General features: G+C 36.4%; 1 protein-coding gene across 1 annotated transcript in view; it reads left to right on the plus strand.

Moving 5' to 3' along the window:
- Positions 1 to 23,759, plus strand: part of LOC131069913 (uncharacterized) — a 46,292-nt gene that overhangs the window by 9,793 nt on the left and 12,740 nt on the right. Inside the window, exon 2 of the mRNA XM_058005460.2 lies at positions 20,623 to 20,817. Coding sequence (XP_057861443.1) covers positions 20,623 to 20,817 — 195 coding nt within the window. The remainder of the gene's footprint in view (positions 1 to 20,622; positions 20,818 to 23,759) is intronic.

Genomic DNA, 23,759 nt, shown 5'->3' on the forward strand with positions numbered 1-23,759 from the left:
GCTGATTTGACATGTTATTTACCATGCACGACAGTTTCAAAAACTCTGAAACATACGCCTCCAAGTTCCCTGTTTGTTTCAGCTGTGCTAACTCCCGGAAGTAAAACTCAGGATCTTTCTTATCAAACCTATCTACTAACAAATCAGCGAACTCCTGGTAGGTGGTAATCTTATCATGTTGGAGAGTGATGAGTCCGTTATGCCACCACTCATGTGCAATACCGTCCAAGTGTAAGGTTGCAAACTTAATCGCATCCCTTTCAATCATGGGTCTCAGTGTGAAGTATGTATCCAGGATCTAGTTGTAACTGCATCGCTGCCATCATAATAAGGTAGAGTGAGCTTGCTTGTGGCAAACTCAAGATCTCTATGTTGGAAACGTGGCCTCCTCTCTTGCCTGTTTCTCTCTACTTCTCGTTTTTGCCTCATGAACTGATCAAAATTCAGATTCTGCCTAACATCAGGGGGAAGAAGATTGCACTCATCATGTACCGTCATAACATTATCAACAAAGACAGGCTCTGCCTCAGCTCTAGCAACATCCTCTGGTTCTTCTGCCAAGAAATTAGGCTTGGAAGGCCTGTCAACTGTGCGTGTAACTGCCTTGTGAGGTCCAGGAATATTAGCTACACTCCTATTATCCTCTGGTTCCTGATTGTTTCGGTTTGGAGGATTCATATGCTCCATCATGGTGGTGAGTGCCTGTAAAGCCCGAGCAACCTGCTGCTGCCCCGTAGCCATAGTCTTGAAAAATTCTCTAGTCTCTTCATCCTCAGTTTTGTGGCCTCTGGGTGGGCTGCCTATATGCCTTTCACCCATAGTATCTGACTGCCTATCAAGACTCTGTTCTCCTTCAAGGAAGGCCCTGCTGCGTGTGTAGTACCTGTATGAACCCGTTTCCTGTGACTGCATGTAATTGCTAAACCCTTAGGATGGCAGGATTTAGCTCTGATACCACTGTAAGAACCTCAAAGGCCCTCAACTCTGACAACTGTAGTTTAGTTGACCCTGTTGCGTTTTAAGTTTGTACTTTGCAAATTTTGAACAACAAGTATACTCTAACTATTACAAGCTCAAAAAGCAACTATAGAGAAATGCCAGAAATCAATAATAATTCAGTGGTAGCCTGATCAAACCCTTATATCATTTATTAAACCTTAATCTACCCTCAATACATAAACAAACATTATTAGATAGGAACTGAAAAATACCATGAAAATTCTGGAAACCCATATTCCTTCCTTGCTGTCACACACAGTCCATAATGACAGCCTGCTGTAACTTACTCCAGTTTGACCCGAACAGCTACCATGATGGCTCAATAGATGATTCCAGGCTAAGCGCACCTCCAACTATTTTTTATAATATTTTTTGATTCCTCCAACATGCAAATCGCAGACCCTTAGGTGATTGGCGCTACTTCCCAGGCAGCCGTACAACCACCAATAAATATCTCCTTTGGGTACCTTTGTTTCCCTGTTTGCTGCTGCAACAAAATACTGAAGAATAACGATGCCTCCCTGACTAATAAGCACAAACTTGGTCCCTGAATGAAACCAACTGGAAGAGCAAGATCAACTGATATTTCACAGCCTCTGATGCTGTTGCACAAGAATCCCACGTTTTCTTGTACCGATACCTCTGATCATTGCAGAAGAATCTTCTGCTGAAACCCTTTGCCAAAACTCCTCTCAGAGCTCAAAACAAAATATCACAACTTAGCATAATGAAAAGAAGACCAAAAATCTTCTTTTATCTCCTCCTCTTAGGGTTTTGCGCATTTTTCAAGAAAGGTACGATTTTGGCATTAAATGAAATTCTTAACTTTTATTATTTATTTTTGACTATTGAAGTATCAAAAACAAATCACTTTCAATTTAATATAAAAATTGGCCCCATCTGATGAGAAATAGACCCTCACTTAAGTTATAACTTAAAGTGACTTTTAAAACATTAAAACATTAAAGTTCGCCATTTAATATTTAATTAAAGTAATTAAATATTAATATCTCTCTAAGTATCCATCAGAATTGCCTGCCGTCAGAACTAGAGACTGCCAAACCATACTTTGCCCCTGCCCAACCCACTGGCTATAAATAGCAGGACTACTAAAAATAGAAAGTATCTCAACGAGAGTCTTGGAGACCCCAAACGAAAGCCAGTCCTGGAGTGCTTACTCTAAAGATGAAGAACAAACTCTGAAGAACCCTCTAACCAACCTCATTAGCCTACGAGGGTCAGTGATAGGCTAATCTACTCAGCTGACAGATGTCAACTAGAAGGGGACATCACATGTGCTCTTTCCTTCCTCAATAATTTGGAGCATAATTTTACATAATTGGGCCTAAGTACCCTTTACGGGTTGCATTGACACTCTCCACCATTTATTGTCAGTATGATAACCTTACAATGTTAAGTGAAAGCCCATTGGCATAATTAAATTGTCTAATGAGATCATAATTAATATTTTTATAAACCAACATTTTTGTTCTCTTAGAGGTAAGAGGAGTATCTTCTTGTGAAGAAGACATTGCCAAACAGAGAAATGAGGGAACCACAAATGTTGTAGGAGCTATACCTGTAAATTGCTTTTTTGATCAGGATCTTTTTTTGATGAAGGATGAGATTTCGATTGAGTTATTTCTCCTGTTTCATCCATGTTGTCTATCTTTTTTACTGATTAAAAAAATCTGTTCTTCGAACAATCCTTCTTGTTCTTCTCAAGGCAAGCCTTGATTTCAGTGCAAAGATTCCCATTTATCCAAAAATCACTTATTGTAAGGACCCACTAGTCCTAACCTTTATAAACTATCAAAAATCAAATCCTATTAAAGTCTAACATGCGTCAATACAAATGAATATAAATTACCATTAATACAAGTACAAGATTTTAATATAAGATAATTAACATGCATACATAAGAAAGACAATAATGAAATAAAGATAAACTAGATGTCAACGTTCATGTAGAAACTAAGAAGTATCATGAAAATTTGATGATTATTGCAAACCCATAGTTAGTGAGCATATGATTGAAGTAAACTTAGAAAACTTAAACATAACCAATTATCCTACGCATCCATGAAATGAAATGAATAGAAAACTGATCAAAAGAAACACGCAAGCAATGAGTCATACACATGATTGGCACATGTTAGTAGGTTAGTGGGTTAGTGTTTACTTACTTTTTCTGTTAGTACATTTACATGGTGACTTCCTGTCTCATTTACTATAGTAGATTGCATAGGTCCTTTACATAGCTCACATAGCTTATTCATGAGACCACATAGGTCCTTTCACAATTACATCATAAGTACAATCATACATTAATAGAAATCTCTGTCTTCGGATGTAGCGTCTCCATTGCCATCGGATTCGCCTCCATCTGCAACTGGAAGACGAACATATGACCCAAGCGTTTTATCCACCCAACCAAATGAAGCTTTTGCTTCTCGGTGCTCATGATGAACTCCCTTCCCTCACAACGGAGTTTCCTAGCAAACTGGAATCAATTGTCGGGAATGGAACTTGTGCATTCATGTAGTATCTAACAACCAAATTGTTGAATTTAGCTACATGTGTTATGACAGGGAGTGAATTAATTAAGTTATTGGCCAATTTTAACCCTTTTGGGGTATGTGAAAACACCCTTCAAACAAGCACATCTTCCCAATGACATCCATCATAGACAGTTAAGTAAAATCCCCATTCCCGGTTAGTCTCATTTATTAATATTAAGGGACTGTTTCATATTAAATTTCTTTCTTAATACTGCTCAAACATGGAATTCAATTCCATTTCAACTCCCAGGATTAATAAATAGACACAATCCTACGCACATGTATATGTATTACTGATGAAAATCAAATCATAGAATATACAAACCATTTTTGACTCAGCAGACAAGATATTGGCTAAAATCATTCCAAGGAAATGCTTCAAGATCAAATTTTTATTGAGTAAGTTGAAATGGGAGGAAAACAAACGAAATTGACAAAGAGTGTTATATTTCAGTAGATTTTCATGAAATAAAATCTGCAAGCATGGGAATGATGTGCACTCAAGGAAATTGACCTTGCCCATAAACTATAACAGCAAATAAATAAAACAAGTCCAATGTGTAATCTGCAATTTCAAAGGGAAAAATGGAAGGTTTCAATGATAAAAACTGTGTTAAAAACCCAACAAACATGAATTAATTTTCAATGCAGCGATAATGCCTAGCTGTTTTTTGACTTGTATCTCTGCACACAAATTTGAATTTCAAGAAAAAAACGTTAGGAGAGAGAGGGGGTGCAATAAAGCCATGCCCCTAGGAGTCAACTTGCCTTCTCAAACAAATAAATAAAAATTTGAGCACCAGATAAAAACGCAGAGGGGAAAGATGGGGAGAATGGTGCGATTTATGAGGCCCAGCCGCCCCCCCCTGTGCCAGCTATGACCTCCTTATTCACCCAGCTGACAGAAATTTGTAAATGCAAGGATGAATCGGATCCTCCCTCAGCCTATTCACAATAGCAAATCAGCAGTCATGGTCAGGAAAAGATTAAGGAAGTCAAGTGTGATGTTACCCTATAAAATCGACTATGCCCATGAAAGAAATCGGTTATATCAGCAAATCGAATCATGATAAGAAAGGATGCAAGTTAATCTCTCATAGAAATCGATGGGGAAGAGCAGCAATATTCCCTGCTGAGTGATTAGTATGTGCAGATAAAATACGATAGAAAACAAGGATCGTAAATGTCCATAACTGCAACGATTATTCAATCAAGTCGATGCTTATCATGTATGCCACGAATCCAAGAAAATGTGCAGGAGAACAATGTAATGAAAGCAGCAATTACCAGTAATACTCAGCAAGGAAATGAGGTGAGGAGAGGAGAAGAAGGGCGTAGACCTCCTCCAGGCAGCTCGATCTTCCCAAGTCACCTTGCAGACCGATAAATTCGCAGAGAGGGATGAAGAAGGGGGTGCGATAATGAAGAAGGCCCCCAAGTTTTGATTTTCCAGTCTATTGCCTGTCAAAAATGGTATCTCAGATTTGTTTAAAACTTCCCTTGGCTGAAAAAATCGATCCTCAATGTGTGGATCTAGATTGACAAAAGTGATGGTGAAAGGAGAGTTAAAATGGAGAAACTCAAGTTGAGAGCAATTAGTGAAGGAGAAATAGCCAGTTATGAGAGAGAAACTTATGCAAAACAAGAGTTGGATTGGAGTCACAGGGAGTTCGACTCTACATGCCAATTTTAACTCATGCGTTAAATTTAAAACATGCTTAAATTCAAATTTTAATAATTTTAATTTTCAAAAAATCATGAATTCGAATTTAATTAATATTATAACTTTATTTATTTTAAACTTCTAAATTGATTTAAATATTTAATGTAATTAATCTTATTTAATTATTATTATTAATTTGTGTGTGTACAGGTTCACATTCTGTGAGTTACTGTCGACAAGCTACGAGACCCCTCCTCGGTCATATGTCCGCCTTCGACGGTCGACCCTGCAGCCACCTCATACTCAACGAAGTAGTCAGATCATCATCATATATATAAAAGTTCATAACATAATTAACATTACATCACATAAATCACGTTAGTAATATCACATAAAATAATGTTGTTAATAGCATAATATCAAGTGTCATCATTATTTCAATGTCTAACGAATCAATAAATCTAAAAATTAATAGCCTAGAATTGGTCGTGACATACATAAATGGTATTTCACCTAATTGCACAAGCGCTTGTATTCAACACAGCACCAGCTGCATCCCAAACACAATTCCCTCCACCTAGAATTTGCTCTAGTGTCATTGTTTCCAAAATGGCAAAAAAGGGTTAGTTTTGAAGGTGCATGATATGTAATTTGTTGGACTGAATAGTACATTTTTTTGAGGTAAAAGGGTTTTTTTTATTCATGAGTTGCTACCAAGGGGGGTATCTCCCTTTCCATTAAAACAAGAAACTAGATAAAAGCCTCACCTATGAGATGAAAGAAGATAACAATGCATTTCTCATAGGTATTGTTGTGCATAAGAAGCAACAGGCTTGTTGATGGGTGTTTTATGACCACACCAACACAAAATAAAAATGCCAAAGACACTTTATCCTCTCTTGAGGAAAGACCCCTCATATGCTAAGATTGCAAAGATCATAGATGCAACTCCAAGGTTCCTAAGCGAACTTGCGACTTTATGTTGGATATGAGCTCGTTTGGCTTGATGTATGTTGGCAATCCAAGGGGGACTTACGCTTTTGTTGTTTTTTGATCACAGTGAGGACTTGGAATGATACACTCTCCAAGAATGTATGCTATGAAAGGCATAGCAATGATGGTTCCCTTCTTTGGATTTTAGATCACGGAATTCAAAAAAATGGAAACAGAGGATCAGGTTAGGAATTCTACTCTACTTTTAAGAATTCAAGAGACAACAATTGATTGGGTGAAATCAAACCACACTTAGGTTTGTCAAAAGAAACAACTAGACAAAGTGGGTGCAATCTTCAAAGGTTGTGCTTATGATTTTCTTACCTTAAATAATTACCATCAAAATAAACGATATTTATCTAAGGATAGAAGTTAAACATACACAAAACAAGCTTAGACTAACCTTACACAATGAAAATAAATTATCTATTCATCAAAGGTATGATAAAAGGATTTCACCACTAATCAACACTATCAGATCTTTCATTCACTAAACTTTGAAAGAAACAAATTCTACTTTACTTTGAAGGATAGGAAACCATGCAACTTCAAGATAACGCAAATATTCACCAACAAACCAATGAATGAATCAATATTATCTTGAGAGTATCTTAGCAACAATTTCACAATGTCTCTCCTTATTACAAATGAGGGGGGTAAATCTCTTTATATAGGCCTTCAAAAGGCAATGAGAGAAAACCTTAATTAGGGTTTCAAAATAAATGACCACCTTTTATGCAAAAGAACTAGAGTAAGGAACTAATATTTAGATGCCAACTAAGCATCAAACAACTCATCATATAGGAGTGTGTGTCTCTTATCTCTCTCTTTGTTGGCAAATTCAATGAACCTAGACATCAATATCTCGAGTTCATCTCCAAAGACATATGGCGCAGTCTCATGCTTGTACTCCATGACTTTTGTATCCTTTTCACACTAGCTGAGAATCATCTCCCATGTTGGCTTGAGTACCTGAATCTTGTTCATGAAATTGATGAATATGGAAATGTCGTCCAAGTGACTGCTCGAGAAAGAACTCATATCCATAAAAAGGTGTTCCTTGACCTTGCTCATCAAATTATCCATAGTCATCTCCTTATCTCCCATTTCTTGCATAAACATGCCTCCGTTGAGTAGAGGATTTCCATCTTAATTTCTTTAAGTATCATCCTTAGCTGTGTTGATTCTTCATTTGATTTCTTGAAGGTTTCTTTTCTTGATATCACTATGCAATACCATCTAGAGAAGTCATATGCTTCTTTTTCCTTGATCACTCCTCCTTCCATCAATGTGTGTCGAAAAATCTCCATCAATGCTCCTAGGCGTGGAATAGTCTTGTCTTGGTAGATATGAGTGTCTGCCCAAGCGTGATCAACATCCTGGATTAAACTAAGGATGGCCAAAATCCTATTATAGATCTGCACTAAGTCCTCAATGAATGTATTTGCCTCTTTGTGAACTTTCTTCGACTAGTCTTTAGTTCCTTGAGAAATCACCTTCATTTTTTCAAGGCCTTCAACTGATTTCTTTGGAAGGGTGGTGGGTGGAACAAATGTCTCATCTTCTTGCCTAACTGGCTTCATTAGGCGTTGCACATATCCACCTAAGGTTTTATGGTCAGTCTTCAACTTCTTGTACTTTTCTTCCAATTTCCTAATTTGATCTTTCAATGCTTGAGTGGAATCATCAAAATCTTTAATGACTTGGGCTCTTGAAGTAGGTCCTAAATCAATCCCTGTTACATCATACTCCTTTGGAGTAATATCATCCCTCGTCTTGTCTACTCTAGGAACAACAACATGTAGAATTCCTGATCCTGATTTTCCTCTTATCATCCGGGAGAACTTCTTGGTTGTCTTCTTTTCTTTTGGCTTGTTTATCTGACTGAGGAGTTCTTCCAATTCTGTCGCCGGATCATTCTAGATCTTTTCTCATTCGGCTCTTTAGCCACATTGGTACTTCTAATGGCTGACTATGCACTTCCATTTGTTCTTGTTGTTCTGGAAAAGTTTCATCCTCAAGAAAATCTTTGCTCGGAAGGGAAAAGCTGGGGTCTCCCAAGCCTTACACTTCCGCTGTCATATCCACCTGATCAAAGAAAGCCATGATGTTCAAACCTTCATCCCGATGGGATCCTTGTTCAAAGTTTTCCTGGTAGGGAGGTTCCATGGGAGCATTTCCACTCTGCTTGTCAGATATACTAGACTCAATCTCCATTTGGCTATCATTCCTGGGACGAGATATCTTTTCTCTTGTAAATAGGTCCACTTCTTTGCTTGGAGAACTATTTGGTGATGACTGAGGTGTCATTGCCTTTTGCTTCTTCGAGTTTGGTCCTTTACTTGGTGCATTTTGCTTCTTTGCCTTCCTTGAACTTGGACTTTTGGCAATCTCTTTGCCTTTCCTTAGACTATTATCTTCTTGTTGGCCCTGTTCATACTCATCTGTATCATCTTGTGTTTCCTTAGTAATTCCATCCTGAGTGGATCGTGATTCAGGATAGCCCATCAAATCATATGTCAATTGGGTACCTAGGGCTTGGAATTTGCTTATTTGCCTATCAAATCATATCTTGATTCTTTTAGTCACTTGTCTTGTCTAGGTGTCAAGATCGAATATCTGTAGATTGGTCCAATTTGGTGGAAAAATGGTCGTGCTCTTTTCCTTCTCAAAGTCTGGTTGCACTCTATTTTCATCCTCTCCTAATTGATCAGGCACTGAGAAGAGTTCACACGTTCACACTAGCTTCAGTGATAGTCTAGAAAACATTCTTCTTCTAATCTCAAAATCATCTCTGGCGTTTGCCCAGTAATCTTCCAGGTGTGCTCTATGCCAACGTCTCTAGCCATCTATCGTCTTGATCTTGTTATATGGGTCAAAGTTTGCCCTTGCTATGTATGTGGTGAGCTCATAGAACTGCAACTCCTCAGTTGACTTCTCGGCTGCTAAAAGTGATGGACAAACTTCATATGCATCTCCCATGATGAAGGGAAATTGTAATCCTTGCTTTTTCTTCTAAATTTTGTCATATATTGTCAACTGTCTTGTTACCTCCAGTAGGATTATTTTATCTATTGGGTACCTTGGTAGCCGAACAAGATTGCCATCAAACCCTTGGACTTTGATATACGTGAACCTGGGAAACTGGATGAACCATGCACCATACTTTTCCACTAATTTTCTATCCTCTGAGGATAACCTCTTGTGAAAACCTCCTTGTAGATTCCAAACAATATGCATTGAAAATGCATCGTTCACTCTCCTGTAATGAATGGTGTTGGTCAATTGTAATTGAGGAAAACATTCATATACTTTGAACTTTTCTTCACTTTGTCCAATCATTGGCATATGAGTTCATCATACTTTTGAATTTTGGCAATCAAGTAGACTAAGTATGAACTTAGGTAGAAAGAACGAGTTTGCTCCAAATTCCTTAGCTGCTCATCCAAGTTGTCACTTATCAATTTGGACCAGTCTATAGCTCTGATTCCTTATATAACTTCTGCAATGTAGAAAAACATCCATGGTTCATAGGCATAGGCATGTTGATTTCCCATGAGTCTGTTCATCAGGACCACAAGATCATTGTACTCTTGCCTGAAGTCCATTTTGATGAGTTGTTTGGGTAGTTTAGAATGATGAGGCTTAGGCTTCTCCATTTACTTGTGATTGATAGTAGCTGCACATTCATCTACTCCTGCGTGGTAGAACTTCAATGCTTTCTCTTTATTCTTATAGTCCATGTAACGCTATGTGGTGATTCCAAATGCCTCTGAGATCGCTATCGAAGTGAGGTTAGCCATCAACTTGCCGTCAGGAGTTGCGATCATTCTTCTCTCTGGGTTGTAGTGTTTCACTCATTCAATTGGATGTAAGGAGGTAATCCGACAATTCCACTCCGGATCATTGTTCGTGCCATTACTGAAGGAACTACACCGTCATGCTCGAACATCCTTTGCCTGAAATCTTCTAAGTTGAATGTCCCAAAGTTGATGTCGCCAACATTTTCCCACTTTGACTGAATTTTGGACTCAGGAAGAAATCCTCCCATCTCCTTCTTGATTAGTGCTTGTATGGACACAACTGCGAACCTGAATTCTGCCATTCAATTTCTTGGAATTCCAAGGATAAACAATGTTAAAATTATTTCCTTTTTTAACTTGGAAATTTTATCAATCCATTCTATGGTTAAATCTGTCGTCACAAGGATTAATTAAATATCAATTCAAAATTCTTGATTGCAAGGAAAAATGAACAAGCCTATAGCGTGATTTTGGTTGGAATGACTGCATACTTGGAATTCCAAAAAATATAAATAAATAACTAACCTTGCTAGGAAGGAATTCCAAAATTAAAATAATGAAGAAAAAACGCCTTGGTCAAATTCGCACCTGCTCTTCTAATTGTGAATTTCCAAGTTGTGAGGTTAAAATGAATTACCAACTTACCATTATAGGTAATTTTGCCTCTTGAATTCACACCTCTTCGCCCTATTGGTTGACCAAAGGAGAAAACAATCAGTTTCACATAGGGTTAATCAATCTTCCTCAAAAAAAAAAAACTAATTAATTTTTTTCATGTGTGGGCCCCACGCCCCAAAATCATTGAAATATCAATTATTTATTGCTCCATGTTTCATATCTTCCTTGGGCGGGTTTTAGGCATGGCGAACCTAGGCACACTTTTGGCTCAGTGGAGGATTTTTGCTCTTGTGGAAAATTCCTCAAAGAAAAATTTGCACTCCTAGGCACACTTTAGCTTGGAGAAAGGATTTTTCTTTTGCACTTATTCCTTTTAGGCTGTGCATTTCATGTTCGTTCTATCGGATTTGAATCTGGATACTTGCTCCATTTACAATCAATGTTGACATGTGCTCCATTTACAGTCAATGTTCACATGTTGCTAAAAATTGCAACTACTAAAAATAGAAAGTTTGTCCAAACACAAAATTAGGCCAATTTGAGACAGTGCAATTTGCTAAAAATAGACTCTACTAAAAATAGACATTGCTAAAGATAGAAAGTTCATGAAAAACACTCAAATTTCACAGGTAAGCCTTTTTTGGAAAAAACTTCCCTTAGTCAAGTTTTACCTTCTCAAACATTTTTGATCACAAGCCTCTTCTTTCAGAACAGGCAGGACAGAAACCGTAAAATTGATGATGTTCTAAACTTGATGATGTTTAGTGTATTTGCATTCCCCTTTAACACTTGAAATTGTGCGAACCACAAAGATATTGCCAAAAGACCTAAAGCAAACGATTAGGTGAGCGAAAATAGGGGGTCCCCATCTGCAATGGGGCGATGTGTGAAAAGGTCACAACAAGACCCTCCTATACCTAAATCTCCTTTCACTATTGAGTGTTTAAAAGCTTAGGGTGCTGAGCCACAAGTTTCTTGTAATCCTCAAGATTGTATTTTAGGATTCCATGTGTGACCAACTCATAGCACTGGCCGAGCATTATATGTTCTTCAAAGCCTCTCTATTGAAAACCCCAACAATGTCACTTGTTTCTGCTCTTCAGTCAATTTTTGAGATGGCTGCAAGCGCTTCCTTTTGCCAAAAATTGTTAATTAACTTAATTGCTGCTAGTTTTCAATACATTTTTCTACCCAGAACATCAATGAAGCTCAGCACAAATTCTTCAAGGATCAGATTGTCATGCACATGCCCACCTTTGAATGATTTCGTGCCAATCATGCAAATTATTGCTCCTTCAATCGAAGGGATTAAAATGTTGAATAATCTCCCAATTTGTGTCGATAGGTCCTCATTTAAATAGCCATAGTTTCTGTTCGAGATGGCAACCTTGCACTTCATTTTTCTTGCTTGAGATTTCCATGGCAATTTATTTAAAACATTTTTTCTCTGTGAAAATGATGTTGAAAGATTATGAGGAATGTTTTTACTATTTCTGATTATGAATTTACCTTGGAAAATTTATCTTCACAGGATTACCTTAAATTAGGTAAACTATCTATACCACAATTAATCTACCTCCCTTGCTAAACAACTAAATTCGTCTAGACATGTACAATAGTCTTATTTGCTATAAGGATCTTGCAAAAATATCTCCAAATGATAGTTTCACACTTTATATAAAGCTTGAAACTGTGCTTCATTATTGATGTATGCTGTTATCTTTTTCGACACTGCCCATATGATGGATCCTACCTCATTCATATAGAGAACATTCCTTCGAAGAACTCAAAAAGTGATTATTGGGGCTCTTGAACGAGCTCCAAGACTTCATAACCCAATTGTACCAATTGTTAAAATGCTTTCAATTAAAGTTTCTTACCTTGATTTTTACAAATCAACTTATACAAATTTTAACTCTTTAAGCTTGCCATTAAAAACTTGCTTGTTTTGTTCCTTACTTGACTACTAGATTAACATAGAGGGACTTACCAACCACATTCCTGCCAAAGTTGTTTTGTTGTGAAGATACAACTAGCTTTGAAAAGGTTGCAAAATATCTCTCTGGAGAGCTGCTACATAAACCTAGCCTCCTTAAAAACCAATTCCAACAATGATGGGCATATGAACAAGAAAGTAACAAGTAATCACATGATCCTTTGGTGTTCTTTCATAGGGGACACTTCGAAGGTCCCAAGATATAAATGGTTTGTAGTCCATCACTAATTAGGATCTGCTTGTGTAACATAGTCCGCACAGAAACCCTTACTTTGTGCAAAACATTAGCACCCCAACAAAGATCCAATGGGCAATAGGGGTTGGAGGTAGCCATGTTTTGGATCTGATACTCAAGTTTGGCTGAATGGTAGCCAAACTTAGCTCCACTCCACATAATTTTATTAGGACTTGGAAATAATAAGTCTTCTTCTACTAAGTTCTTCTGCTATTTTGATTTTGGTCATAGTAGAGATGGTTGGGCAACTAAAATCCTTCCACACCCTCTTTAAACTGATATCCCTTGAATTCTCTATAACATAATTTGTAGCCTTTTCACCCCAAACATTTAACATCATATCTCTGCACTTAATTCTATGATCTTTGAGAGATGCTTGAAACCATTCCAAGAACTGGTCCAAAAATTAGCAAAATCTCCATCAATAATGAATAACCCATGAAAGATGATTAGTGATGATATCATGATGGGCTTGCAAGACATCATAAGCCACATTTGCCACTTGGAGGGTCAGCAATGGTAAGGATTCTCTTGGATTTTCATTATCTAGGTATCTCTTTTGTAGAACTTCGCACCATCGAGAATTTGGACTAGTAGCCATATGTCATACTAGCTTTGCATTGAGCACAATATTATGTTTAATTATACCATAGATGCTAGTGCCTCCATTTGATTTACCTCTCACAAAATCCAAATTAAGGAATGACACCCTCTTAATTTTGTTGGAGCCTTTCCATAAAAAACATTTTCATGATCTCGTCCAAGTCACGAGTGCCATTCTTTGTGAGTTGGAGGCAAGACATTAAGTAAATAGGAGTTGTTGATAAAATTGCTTTTATCAAGGATCCTTCCTACCACCAATAACTAGTGGCCTTTCCACACATTTGATTTTGTTTTACACGTACCAATTGTGTCATTCCACAACCTTGTCCTAACAACAAATTTGAATAGTGAAGCACACAAGTATTTACTCGGGATGGAGTGGATATCAAACCCAAGAAAATCAGCTATCCTCCTTTGAGTCACCTTCTTAGTATGAATATGAAATTATTTGACTTATTGCTATTAACAATTTGGTTCGAAGAGGAAATATAACTGTCCAAGGTGGCTTTAATCTTGATAGCCTACTCCATTTGAACCTTTGCACAAAGGATAGTGCCATTTGCAAATTGTTGGTGAGTAATGGAATCCAAATTCCTTGCTGTCTGAATGCCTTGCCACTCACCCACGGAAGCTTTCATTTTGATAGCTCTCTCAAGTGCTTTGTCATAATCATGAAGAAAAAAGGGAACAATGGGTTACCTTGCTTAATCCTCTAGTGCTTGAACAAAATTGCAAGGGTTTCCATTGACTAAAACTGAGAACTTGGACTAGAATTGCAACTAGAAATTCACTCAAGGCACCCTTGCTCGAAGCTAGATTTCTTTAGAATTCTCATCAAGAAGAATTTGACTCTCTCAATTATAAGCCTTACTTGTCCAAATCAATTACCATGCTCTTTTGATTAGTGTTGACTATTGAATAAATGGCTTCACAAACTATGATGATTCCATCCAAAATGTTCCTACTAGGCATAAAGTCGCTTTGCTTATAGGAAATGATATAGGGGAGTACAACTTTCAACTGGTTCACCATCACCTTAGAGATTATTTTGTAAAAAATGTTGCATAAGGAGATAGGCCGATAGTTTGCAAAAGAATCACATTCCAGCTTCTTTGAGATGAGAGCAATGAGTGTATTGTTTAGGTCCTTTAGAATCTTCTTCAACTTCCCTAAGTCCACCAACTCCCATACCTCTCTCCCCATAATAGCCCAACAATTCTAGTAGAAACTAATAGGAAATCCATTTGGGCTAGAGGCCTTGTCCAGATGGAGTTGAGAAATTACACATTTATTTTCATCTTCAGAAAGGGGAGCCATAAGCATTGTATCGTCTTTGTCTTTTACAAGCTATGGGATATTATTCTGTAGATAATTCATAGCCTTAACATTTGATGCACCATCTGTTGCTAACAAATCCTTGAAAAATTGAAGAACCTCTATTTGAATGTCTTATCCGTTAGTCAAAAGATGTTCATCAGAAGAGTTGATTAAATCAATCTCGTTTTGCCCTCTTCTAACCTTTTGAGGCATTATGGAAATTTTCTGTATTAAAATCTCCTTCTGCTAGCCAAGTTTCCCTTGATTTGGGTTTCCAAAGAATCTCTTCTCTTGCAAGGATCTTTGCATACTTTGCCATCAAGTCTTTTTCTTTTGTATAATCTGCCTGGTACATTCTAGAGGCAATGCTCCTTTGATTCAGCTCTTCCAGTCCTAGTTCTGTTCTGTTTTTTTCTTTGAAAATATTTTTAAAGGAATGTTTGTTCCAATCCTTCACCTGATTTTTGAGGTGACAGTTTTTTGAAGAAGCTAAACATCGTGGACCCCTTTGGAATTGTTGCTTTTAACCTCTATCCAATAATCCCTTTTGAACCCCATTGGCTCGAACTTGAACAAACAACTGAGGGGTGGCTTATACTCCAAAATTGAAAGATTTATAGGGTAGTTATTTGAATTAGAAATCAGAAAATGAAGGATTCTAAAAGAATTGGGATTGTAACCAATTAGTAGAGCATAACAACCTATCAAGTTGTTTGGAAATGTTGGTGAAACTATCCCGCTTATTAGTCAAAGTAAAAGCACTATTTTTAGGATCCACATCCATTAACCCCTATCAAATAATCCCTTTTGAACCCCATTGGCTCGAACTTGAACAAACAACTGAGGGGTGGCTTATACTCCAAAATTGAAAGATTTATAGGGTAGTTATTTGTATTAGAAATCAGAAAATGAAGGATTCTAAAAGAATTGGGATTGTAACCAATTAGTAGAGCATAACAACCTATCAAGTTGTTTGGAAATATTGGTGAAACTATCCCGCTTATTAGTCAAAGTAAAAGCATTATTTTTAGGATCCACATCCATTAAATATGAATCTGTAACAAACTTTTGGAAATTGAGTTCAGCTTGAGAAGCTTGCGAGAGGTCACTACTTTTTTCTCTTTGAGATAAAGAATAGCATTATAGTTACCCCCAACTATGAATTTTTCTATCTAATTGGGGAAGAAATAAAGATTGGATCTCATTCCAAACTCGGCTTTTGTCCTTTGTCCTTTTGGGGCCATATCCTTTCACCAAACAATACAACAATTTATAAAATAGACTTCTTACCTTAGAGAACATCCAATTTGTGGGAGAAAGGAGCAATTCCACATAGACTCGGATTGGTCTTTGAAGGACTTTGAGGCTCCTAGCTGCTTTCACTACCTCCACACTAAAACCTTTCCAACCTTTGCAATGATAGATTGGACAATTTTGCTCTGGATTCCTTCAATTTTGTTTCTTGCAGCAAACTTAAGTTGATGAACAAATAATCAAATTAGTGCTTGGTCATATGCCTTTTGTTAGGTAGTTCAAGCCCCTAACATTCCAGGTAACAATCTTCATTGCTCTCTAAGGGAGGGTTTTCCTCCCTGAAGTTTCAGCTTGCATTCATTTAAAGTAGATTGCTCCTTTGTCAAAGCATTTTCTTTCCTATTCTGTTTGTTCATTTCAGTGTTACCTGGGGACGCGTTTCCGGCATAATTTGACCTGTCCCGGAAACAGGGGTGTCCCGGAAACTCGGAAACTTTCGGAAACCTGTACTCTGGCTGTCCCATAAAATTAATGATTGAATTTTGTCTATTTGTTTGACTTCCACACTCATGCAAATTCTCTATTTAAATTTTTTAACACAAACGTTATATGTTAAGGTTTTATAATGTATATAAGCATGCTTTATCCATGTTTTTATACGAATATTTAAAATTTTCCCTATTTTTTATATAGCTGTCCCCACTGCTGTCCCCTGCCGTCTCCTACTCTGGGAAAAAAAAATCCGTCCCAGAAATCCGTTTCCCCATCCCTCCATCCCCCCGTCCCAGAAACTCGGGGTAACATAGGTTCATTTTCCTTCTGCACTTCTTCCTAGACCCCATGTCGGCATTAAGCAAATTTGAAGCAGATTGACTAATGCATCGAAGGTCAGTGATACCTAACTCAACATTTGCTTCATTTTCTGAACTTATCAGGCAATCCAAGTCATTATCATCACAAATTTGATCATCTACCTCTTGATGGTGATTGTTGAAAGCAATGATTACCATCTTCAAAGATTCCTCCATCCATAACTGAAATTTATTTTCTTGGATCTAAAGAATAGCCCAGATTCTTTTCAGAGTTGATTTCCACCTTATCCAAGTCCATTCCCTCTTAGCCACCCATTGCCAATTTTTTTCTCATGACTTTGTAGGGCAATTAATTTCTGAATGGGCACGATCTTTGTAATTCAAACAAAAGAATTTTGTTTCCCCACCTCAACCTATTGGAGCCATTTCCTAACTGGGGAAGAGAGAAAAATTACCTTTGGATTCTCAAAAATGGAAACAATCCAAACCCTAGTATAGATATATATCCAACAACTCCATATTGATAGCATCCACGGTATCCCATGCTATTACCAATCTTTGTTATTCTTCCTGGGGTGACCAATATTCCAACGGTAAATTGTATAGCAGTATCCAACATGGATCGCTTTGTGGAGAGCAAGATAGCTTATTAAAATTAGGGGTCCGATCCTATATAGGCGCATAATGGAGGACAAAATCTCAGTCTTATTTGGATTCGAAAGTGACAGAGAAGAAACCTTTGGTCAGAAAATTGAACAAGTGCTTGTTTTTCCATTCTGTCAATGCCCTTTCAATTTCTTGACAGTTTTTCTCCAATGAATCTCCCAATTAATGCACAATCCTGAAGAGAGGCAACTGTCAAGGCATCTTCAAAACCGACAGAAATGTTTGGAAAGCGTGCTCCATTTTTAGCAGCTTGAGAGAATTGTTGATCTTTTCTTACGCTGAAACTGCTGTGATTGCCTTTCAACAGTGGGTCATATATATGTATATATATGTATGTATGGATATGTATATATATTTGAGGTAAGACCGTACAAGATTATATTATAAGATGCACAGTACCAAAATATTGTACATGGTTGTATATTGACTGTGAACATGAGTTTCTAGGTTCACTAGTAGTGATACTAATTCTAATTGATCAGAAGAGGGAAATATAATGTTACCATGGGACAGTACTGTGCCATTAATACACGAGGACAATTTACTTAAGCACTTTTCAATAAACTTCAATAAAGAACTGGAAACTGTTTTTAAAGACCATAACATAATTGGAGACCAAAGATTGAAAATCAAATATTAGACTTAGTTCTTATCATATATATGAGAAAGAAAGAAAATAAATAATACTAATAGGCCCAAAAAAGCAAGAAAAGTCTGAAAATACACACACAGGGATTAGCCTTGAAAGAATAACCCCCCAAAATAGTCAATTATAAATAGATGCCAGGAGAAGCCCGTGCAAAGCAGTAGAAACAAATGAAGACCACCCAGGAGGTGAAAGTAAAATCCTTAGATGTCACTTTTTAGAGACGTTTTGGAGTAGAAAATAGTATTGTCATAGATCACTGTAGGAGTACTAATGCTGGATATGCAAATACTTGTCAGGGAAAATTTAGGGCTAACAGGCTGGACAATTCTAGGAAGCAATCTATTCTGTTTAGAGTTGCATATGTGACAGACAGTTGCTCATAATGATTATCAGTGTACTCTTGTGGAACAACTCTTGCATGCACTGTGCAGGAGAAGTGGAGGGGAAAGATTCCTTTTGCACATTCTTGATAATTAGAAAGCTTCCAGAGCATCTTTTCCACTGGACTCTTGCATGCACTGTGCAGGAGGAAGTGGAGGGGAAATATTCCTTTTTCACTTGTCTGATATATAGAAAGCTTCCAGAGCATCTTTTCTGGTAAAGGCTTTACAATATCTATAACTCGAACTCTACTGATTTCTTGCATGGTTTTATTCAAAAGTACTAATTGCAAATATTCACTAATGCAATCAGCAATTGCTGTAAGATTATCCTTATTCCAGTGCACAGGAAGAGCAAATAAACAGAACTAGATTGATTCTTTAGAGGAAAACATAGAATTAAGGAAGAATCCAGGATTACTTAAAAAAGGACCAAATGATTGAAGTTGCAAGTCTTCCCTTGAAACACCTTATATGATAGTTTACATACTCCTGAGTATGTTATGCAATACCTTTATCAAGTAGAGACATTCGGTCAAAAACTAGCGAATATTTAAGGAGTAATAGTCTCTCCTAATAGAGAGTTTTGACAAAGCTAATTAATTTCCTGGGTATGCTGAGCCAAAATATGCTGATAATGTCAACTAACTGGTTTTCCTACCATGATGCTTTCTTTGTTTTGGTCTGTCCAGGATGAGAAAAAATGATGAAGTATCCTCAAGAAGAAAATATGTTACCAGTTGTTTCATTTCGTTTTGGCTCTTTCATGCCTAGGGGAGCTCTACAGTGCAAGCAAGGGGCAGAGCATCATGTCATGTGACCTTGTAAATAAAAACTCTTCACCTTCTACCTAAAATTTGATAGCCATTTTAATTTACACATCAAAGTATTATTATTTAACAATAAGCATAATATAAAGTAAATATGTCAAAGCAAAAACAAAACAAAATAATTGCTTTTCCAAATGTAAATTTAAAAGTTACAAAAGAGAAACTCTCTTGAAATAAAATAAAGTAGACAATATAGATAAAACAAAATAATTTTGAACTAAAAATTAAAATTCATGTGTCCATGTATGTATGTAGTAAATAAAATAGCTCTAAAGTAAAAATAAAATAACTCAAGTAAATAAAATAACTCGAAACTGATATTGCTTGGCCTTTTTTAGGTAGATGTATTTAAGATAACTACGCTAAAGCAAAAACAAAACAAAATAATTGCTTTTCCAAATGTAAATTTAAAAGTTACAAAAGAGAAACTCTCTTGAAATAAAATAAAGTAGACAATATAGATAAAACAAAATAATTTTGAACTAAAAATTAAAATTCATGTGTCCATGTATGTATGTAGTAAATAAAATAGCTCTAAAGTAAAAATAAAATAACTCAAGCAAATAAAATAACCCGAAACTGATATTGCTTGGCCTTTTTTAGGTAGATGTATTTAAGATAACTACGCTAGTTGTTATGCATTCCTTAACGTAATAGCTGAGGATGGAAACTTAATGAACTGGAAAATCGAGGCATAAATATACATAATTCAGATCTCGTATTCACAAGTTGCAGGATCCAATTCTACATTTTCGAGAGTAATATTTATATGAATATCTAGTTGTGTCTATTTAAAATTCTATTTAAATGACAAAAGGCCCATGAAATAGCATGCTAGTAAAACTCTTTTATGTCACAGGCTTAAAGCTCTTGATTGAAATTAACCAACTTTGATCTCAAATGAGCTCACCAACATCGTAACCAGAGATTTAAATTAGCTTTTAAATTTTTACGGAGTCTACTGAAAGATAATAAATTTATCTAATTGATAATATATTTTAATAAAAAGAACTGGCTTTGTAAAGTTTTTCAATGTATAATATATTTGTTATGAAGTTTACAGCAAAAATTCTTGTCTAAGATATATTTAAAAATATTTTATTATTGACATATTTTGACCTAAGTAAAATAAGTGTTCTTGTACTGAGACTTCTTGTAAAATAAGTGTCAATGTTCTGTAAGAGGTCTTGAACTGAGACTTCTTCCAATCCATGACTTAATTTACAGGACATTTTCAATGCAGATGACCCATTGGTCGTGTCTATTTTGGATGGGAGTGTTATACGGCTGTTTCTTGAGGATGAAGATGATTTTGCAATGTTAGCAGAAAATTTGTTTACAGATTTAGATACAGATGATAGTGGCAAGCTTAGCAGAAATGAGCTTCGGGCTGCCCTTGTTCAAATGGGAGTTGAGATGGGTGTTCCTCCATTATCAGGTCAGTTAAATTTATAGCTGTTCAACTCTTTATTGAAATTTTTAGAATTTCTTATTTATGCAGGCATAATTCTTTTATTTAATCAATCCATTAATGTCAATAATGTCTGTCATTGAGCTTCATATACATGATATGATTGCTTAGAAAAAGTGATATTTTCAATAATGCTATTTAATATATAAAATTTTCTGTGAGTACTTTTGTTAATGGACTGGTTGCCCATACTTGGAGAAATATAACTCTAGCAATGTTTATTTCAACCTTTTATCTAGCCCAGATTGCACTATATTCAACCTTCAGTAATTTGTTTTGCATCTCAAATAATGATGATTTTCTCAAACCTTCACTAACAGTTTTGTTCTACAGTTGACATTGCTTGCACTTTTTTACCACCTAAATTACTGGGTCCTCCATTTTTTCCCGTCACCATGGGGACAGGAAAGTACGGGATAGGGCCTGGGTTTGGCTAGGTCAAGGTCATATCTTTGCCAAAGGAGATCGAGTCATATAATTTAGGGGATGGGATGGCTATGCAAGTGCATGTGTATTTCAATAAATCTCTGGTTGTCACTGAATTCAACCTGCCTTAATCTGCTGCTGCTCCTTCATCTTAAAGATCAGCTGTTTTCTGCCCTCTTTGGCAGGGCGAGTTGGGTAAATCTGATGGGGAAGTAATGCCCTGCCTCATTCTTGTGATCTGATAACATTGTCTCAGTCTGTGGGTGGTCCTTCCCAAAACAATTGAGGCACAAAAGCGTTGGGTGGGGTCAAGTTGTTTCAGCCACTTTCAGGAATGTAGTGCCTGTGGTTGTAGAGATGTAGGTTGTTTGTTGGTTTTCATTTGTGCCTAGTTTTATGATGGTATGTGGATTGGCTGGAGACATATAAATATACTTTGAAGGTACGAGTGGAATTTGGATTCGGTTGGTCTAGTAGCCCTTTTAGATATTTGGGAGTAAACTCCTAGCAACTAAGTTGTTTATGTTGTGTGTGAATTTCAGGTATGTGAAATCATTATATGAAATGATTTACGTGTTTTTTTCTAAAAAATAGTAACTTTGACTTAAAATATAGTTGGCATGAGTTTTCCACAGTCCATGATATTTTACAAGAATGCTCTAGAGATCTGTGTATGTTTTGACTTTTAAAATATCTTTTATTTTTAGTTTTCTTGTTGGGCACTTTTTGTTATTCTTGTGTCAACTTAGGATTGATCTCTTTTCAATTATCAATTCTCTTTATTAATATGAAATGTTTTCAATTCTGTACATTTTGTTTTGCAAATTATAGGCACATATATGTATATAGTATGGTCATACCTGGGGAAAAATTGCTGTACCAGCATGACAGAACTCCGAATCCATATTTGAACCAACAACTTAGATTACCACTTCAACCATTGAACTAGAAGCATCTTATTTGTAGCTTTACCCGTCTGTCATAATTCATCTTAATGACTTTGAGTTCCCTTATCAAAGCTAAGAAAAGGTAAATGCGGATTTGATCATAATGCAATTTCTTTGAATCAAGGCATGATGGATCCCTCATCTGTAGCTGGTCTTACCTTTGCAATGTTTTTGTGCCTTTCACATTCATAAGAGCAACTATCCACTACCTGTGCATAAACCTGCATAAAGATATCCATAAAGCCAAATGTTCAAGGCGGGAATATGGGACAGCATGACATCCATGCCATGTGTATGTATAATATGTCATAGAATTGTTGAGGGTGCCCATGCTGGTGATATTTAAGGACCTTAACTTCATGTTACTGGGACTGCTCATATGGCCAGTTTGAGCTGCTATACACATCTATAACATTCTCAAGGGCTCATTTCAACATGGACCCTTTCCAGAATGCATCCTTTAGAGACACCCTTATTTTTAGATAGGGGTGCATATAAGATGTTTACCTTGCCGGGGCAGATGCTGGGGGAAACTTGAAAGCATTTTTGTGCATGCTTTTGGAAGAAAAGTGCAACCTCCAATTCCATTTTGCTTCAAAATTTTTCTGTGCTGATTTTGGGAAAAAATTCAGAGTCAGTATCATAATATCTGCAAATCATTATTAATCAGTACATTCAATATATTTTACTATATCCATCCCAAATGAACTAATTCTCAAGATGTTCATTCCATTACGAGGAAATGAATTTCATTTATAATTGATTCCAAATTGGCAATGGCTGAAGTCATTCATGTGAATTTCCTCAAACGGAGGATAGGTTCAATTGTATACTTACGATGCAAACAGCCCTAATGATTTGTCTTTAGTTTAATTATATAAAAGAGAATCAAAATTAATTACTAGATTCCAGATTTCTTGAATTATACAAAGGATGTGCCAAAAGGCAGTTATAACTATTAGACTCTAGTTAAGAGCATTATTAGTTTATAATATGCCATTTGGGTTACTCAATGACCCTTCTGCTTTCTGAGGATATTATAATACTTGTACCAATCTTTCCAACCAATATAACAATTTTGATTAAACATACAATTTGTTCTAATCTTTCTAACTGATCTAACTATGCTTAGTAAACATACAAGGGATTAACGATATTATCTATATATTCTACACTGTACCCGCAGCATTAACCAAGCTTCAATGATGGCATAGTGCCAATACGTTCATAATTGTGGCTTGCCAAGCAGGTGGTTTTAACTTTCAAGTCCTCAGTTCTAGTTGGTTTGCTACTACTATATATTTTGAGCCTATTTTAACAACAATTTCTTCTGTAGGCAGGTGTTTAGTACTTGAAATGTGGTTGACATAGTGGTTATTTCTCAGACAATAGTGCTTGCAAAACAAGTGTTGTTTGATATCTTTTATGGTTTCAACCAAGTTTTCAACAAGAACCATTGTACATTGCTTCTATCATTTTGTTAGTTCAGTAGTCTCCAGAAAAAAGAGATTGTACTTTCTGCCAACAAAAAAATGT

The sequence above is a fragment of the Cryptomeria japonica genome, chromosome 7 (assembly GCF_030272615.1).
Source record: "Cryptomeria japonica chromosome 7, Sugi_1.0, whole genome shotgun sequence".
NCBI lineage: Eukaryota > Viridiplantae > Streptophyta > Pinopsida > Cupressales > Cupressaceae > Cryptomeria > Cryptomeria japonica.